Raw genomic sequence first — 4,465 nt, forward strand, 5'->3', positions numbered from 1 at the left:
TAAGCTATCATTATACATTAATCAAATTGCTACCACATGATTTTTTTAAGCTAAGGCATAGCAAAAAAGGAAAAAACCAGTACCATGGAAATTGTAAGCTTATCTTTCTCTTACATATATGAAATGAGCAGATTACATGGTATGTAAAGTGACCTCCTCTGGAGTTGGAGAAACTACAGTAGTATAAACATACTGTGCAGTTACCAAAAATGTGTGAATGATGAATTTATCTCAGAAAATTCTTCTCAAGCAAATTCTAGTAAATTAAGAGTTTGAACCAGGATCAGATGACTAAAACAGTAAATGACTAAAAAAGTAAGCTAGGTATCACATCTGAGTGTTGCTTCATGAAACATGGGTACCTGTTTAACATAGTGGAAAAGTATATTCAATTGTGTTCCTTAGAATCACACATTAAAAGCTGGTATTTTTACTGAAGCTCTCCTCATTCTAAAATAAATCCATGGCTCAGATACACTGTTTTGTGGTATCTTCCTATCAAGATTATTTTTAAAACTATATGGAGAGTTAAAATTCCCCTTAGGGTGTCAGGAAAACCTGAATCAAAGAAACTGATGGGAAATGTTAAGTTTTAAATTTCAAGAACTTGGAAAGATTTCATTTCCTTTATCGATTTTTGGTACTCTCTAGATTTTGGTAGCCATGACAAGAGGAAATGGCACTGAAGTCACTGAATTCTATCTGTTGGGATTTGGTGCCAAACAAGACTTTCACTATGCCCTTTTCATTGTATTTCTGGTGATCTATGTGACAGCCATGGTGGTTAATACTGGAATGATCCTACTCATCAACACAGACTCCAGACTTCAAACACCCATGTACTTTTTCTTACAACATTTGGCTTTCATTGATATCTGTTACACATCTGCTATCACTCCAAAGATGCCGCAAAATTTCATAGTGGAAAACAAATCCATCTCATTCAGAGGATGTGTAGCACAATTATTGGTCTATGTAATATTTGCAACCAGTGACTGTTATCTGCTGGCAGCTATGGCAGTGGACCGTTATGTAGCCATCTGTAAGCCTCTTCACTATCCCATAATCATGTCAAGAACAGTTTGCATCCTGATGGTAGCTGGTTCATATCTCATAGGATCAATAAATTCCTCTGTACACACAGGCTTTACATTTTCACTCTCCTTCTGTAAATCCAACCACATTAATCACTTTTACTGCGATGGTCCCCAAATTATCACCCTTTCATGCTCCAGCATTGATATAAACATCATGCTTATTTTTACCTTTGTTGGATTTAACCTGATGTTCACTGTGTCAGTCATTACTGTCTCTTATATGTACATCATGGCTACCATCTTAAAGATGTCTTCTGCTTCTGGGAGGAAGAAAACCTTCTCTACATGTGCCTCCCACCTGACAGCTGTCACCATTTTCTATGGAACCCTCTCTTATATGTACTTAGAACCTCATTCTGATAATTCTCAGGAGAACCGAAAAGTGGTTTCTGTCTTTTATGGCATTGTGATTCCCATGTTAAACCCTCTGATCTACAGCTTGAGAAACAAAGAGGTAAAAGAAGCTATAAAAGTGACAGGAAAAAAGTTCATTAGACTTGATCCTAATTGTTAAGATTCAGTGTATCAAATCATCTAGTAGAAATGGGTTACCACAATTGAATAATTCAGACTTTTTTTTTTAAAAATCAGCTGTTAAATCAGGTCTTCACCTATTAATACATAAGATCTTGGGAAATGTTCTAAGTTCCTTCCTGAGAAATGAGTTCCTGGAATATAAATTGAAAAGCATATATTACTCTCTTCATGGAGAAGGCTTCATAGTGATAATTAAAAGTATTAAGAATCATGAATAAGCTTTACAAAGTACTACTTCAAATATTAATCAAATATGCTTTAAACAACTACAAAATTTTACATGTAAATAATCAAATTAAAACAAAGGTAAATGATTTCCCATCCTTAAATAAGTTACCAAAATTATCTATAATGAGGTCCTTTGTATATTCTCTTCTAATTATTATACAACACTGTGAAATAAATGTGTGTTGTTACAAAAAAATTATCTTGTGACTCAAGCTATTTTTTTCTACCCAATACTCACACATTTGTTACTATCCTTGACATTAAAAACACTTATTTCCATCATTAATTACTCTCTTCAAGCCAGTACAAGTGGTTCCTGCCTGTAATCCTAGCCACTCAGGAGGCAGAGATCAGGAAGATCACAGTTGTAAGGCCAGCCTGGACAGATAGTTCACAAGAGCCTATCTTGAAAATATCCAATACCAAAAAGGGCTTGTGGTAAGGCATCTGCCTAGCCAGTGTAAGGCCCTGAGTTCAAGCCCCAGTGCTGTCAAAAAAAATTTCTCTCTTCATTATCACTCTGTATCTTCCTTGCCTACAGAAAGGGAACTCATGCAAACATTTTCCATTATTATCTCCAATATAGGTAATGTAGAAACAGTTAGATCTAAACACCTACATAGTATGCATATATGGAAATGTCACAACAACCCCCCTGGACAATTAACATACACTAATTTTTAAAAAGACACAAAAGACCTACCATCCATCATTCATTTACAAAAGGAATACGAATCATTTTTGGTCAGAGAAATTAACTATAGAAACTGTGGGAATTCAGATGCAGGTCAAACGCTCTTTGGCTCAAGAAGAAAATTGTTTAAAAAATGGATTAGGATACATATCGTGCCTCACATTGTAACAGTGCAAAGAAGGAAAGTATTCGTGTCTACTTTTATAACCTACAACATAAGGGTAAGTTCCTACTGAGAATAAATTGCTTTTGGCTAAATGCATTGATTAGGATATGATTCATCCTGCCGTGGATGAAATATCCTGCCATGGATAAAACTCAAGTTCAATTTTTATTGAGAATAAGGATTCATTAGTGCATCTATTAATTGTCAGGAAATCATTAGGTACTCATTAATATAGCTTTTAATTCATGCACACAGTAAATTTGAATGTATCCAGGATATCAGCTGTACTAGCCACAGTCCATTATAGCAAGCTGTTCTCATGGCATCCCATGCTTTATCTGAGCTTACTGAGCCCCAAAATAGCAGATGTATGGAAGCTCAGGTCATCAATCAGAATTTGAAGTCAATTATGGTCAAAGATGGCTAACTTTATAAAAAGCCTAGACTAGACTACAAAGAAAGAAACTGGTTTCATATACTAAGTATTTTGGGATACGAAAGACAGGTAGAAGAAAACAGCTACATACATGGAATTTACTTACTATTCTATGTGTGTACTCACTATTGTGGCAAAATATAGCTGGTCATCTAAACAATAGTCACTCAATTATACACCTTCCTGAAAAAACTCTGAATTTATGAAGAAGACAATACTGGTTAAAATAGATGGCTTATATACCAAGCAGTTAGGATGGTGTCTGCCAGGTCATGTAATTGGCAGTGTGTAGTGAAGAATTTCACTTACCTAAAGAAAGGTCTAAATCTGGATATGGAGGTGCACACCTGTAGTCCCAGCACTTTGGAAACAGAGACAGGAAGTTCACAAGTTCAAAGCTACATAACAAGACCTTATCTAAAAATATTGGGAAAAAAGAAAGAAAGGTTTGACCTCTGCTGTAAGATACTGGGAGGGAATCTCTAAACAAGTGGAATTTATTATCTTATTGGACTGTTGTGTTTATCATAAGGCCTGACCACTAGACAGTCCACACAATTCTTTATCTTGGGAGTTTGGTGATATTCCATATCCATTTCAAAGTCAAATGGAACTGGAAACAGAAGGTATTATCTGATCCTCCATGTGCAGCTTGGATCAAAATATCAGTGATGTGGCCAGTATGTCATATGCCATAAAACTCCAACAAAAACTTGGGCACCACAGACTCAACTGACCCTCTGATTTGGTGGTAGCCCATGAATATTGTCCTAACTGATGTCAAGAGGACAGTGCACTCTGAAGTAGGAGGAAGGTTCATGTTTGGACTCCTCCAAACTGCACTGGCTGATTCTAATTTTTATCCTTTTGCTATAATAAAGGTAGAGTTGTATGTATAGCACCTTCTTCTTTATGTCTTAGTTTAACCTCTATACTAATACCAATTGACTGGATGGTTTATAAACAACAAAAATTTCTTTCTCATACTTGCAGGCTATAAGTTGAAAATCAAGCAGCTGGTATGGATCTCATGAGGGTGCTGTCATTAGATGCAGATGCGTCAACAGCTATTACGTCTTCACATGGCAAAAAAGGGCCAGAGAATAACCTGAACCCATTCAAGAGGGCTCCCCTAACTCATAACTTAATTACTATCCAAAGAGTCAGGATTTCAACACATGAACTTCAGGGAGACACCAACATCCAGTCCATAATATTCCATTCCTGTCCCTCTAAGATCATATCCCTCTCATATGCACAATGCATTCATTCCATTTCAACAATCCCAAAAGTCTTTATGAATTCCA

The 4,465-nt window shown here is 36.0% G+C and overlaps 1 protein-coding gene across 1 annotated transcript; it reads left to right on the forward strand.

The window, feature by feature from the left end:
• The first annotated feature begins 663 nt into the window (after nucleotides 1-663).
• On the forward strand, nucleotides 664-1,611 carry LOC109701595 (putative olfactory receptor 5AK3). The gene has a single exon (XM_020187135.2). It carries the CDS (start codon nucleotides 664-666, stop codon nucleotides 1,609-1,611), a length of 948 nt encoding a protein of 315 aa, XP_020042724.1.
• Nucleotides 1,612-4,465: the final 2,854 nt, after the last annotated feature.

This window comes from Castor canadensis, chromosome 1 (genome assembly GCF_047511655.1).
Source record: "Castor canadensis chromosome 1, mCasCan1.hap1v2, whole genome shotgun sequence".
Taxonomy (NCBI): Eukaryota; Metazoa; Chordata; class Mammalia; order Rodentia; family Castoridae; genus Castor; species Castor canadensis.

Coding starts and splice junctions, on each gene's coding strand:
- LOC109701595 (XM_020187135.2), top strand. CDS start 664: ATGACAAGAGGAAATGGCACTGAAGTCACTGAATTCTATCTGTTGGGA.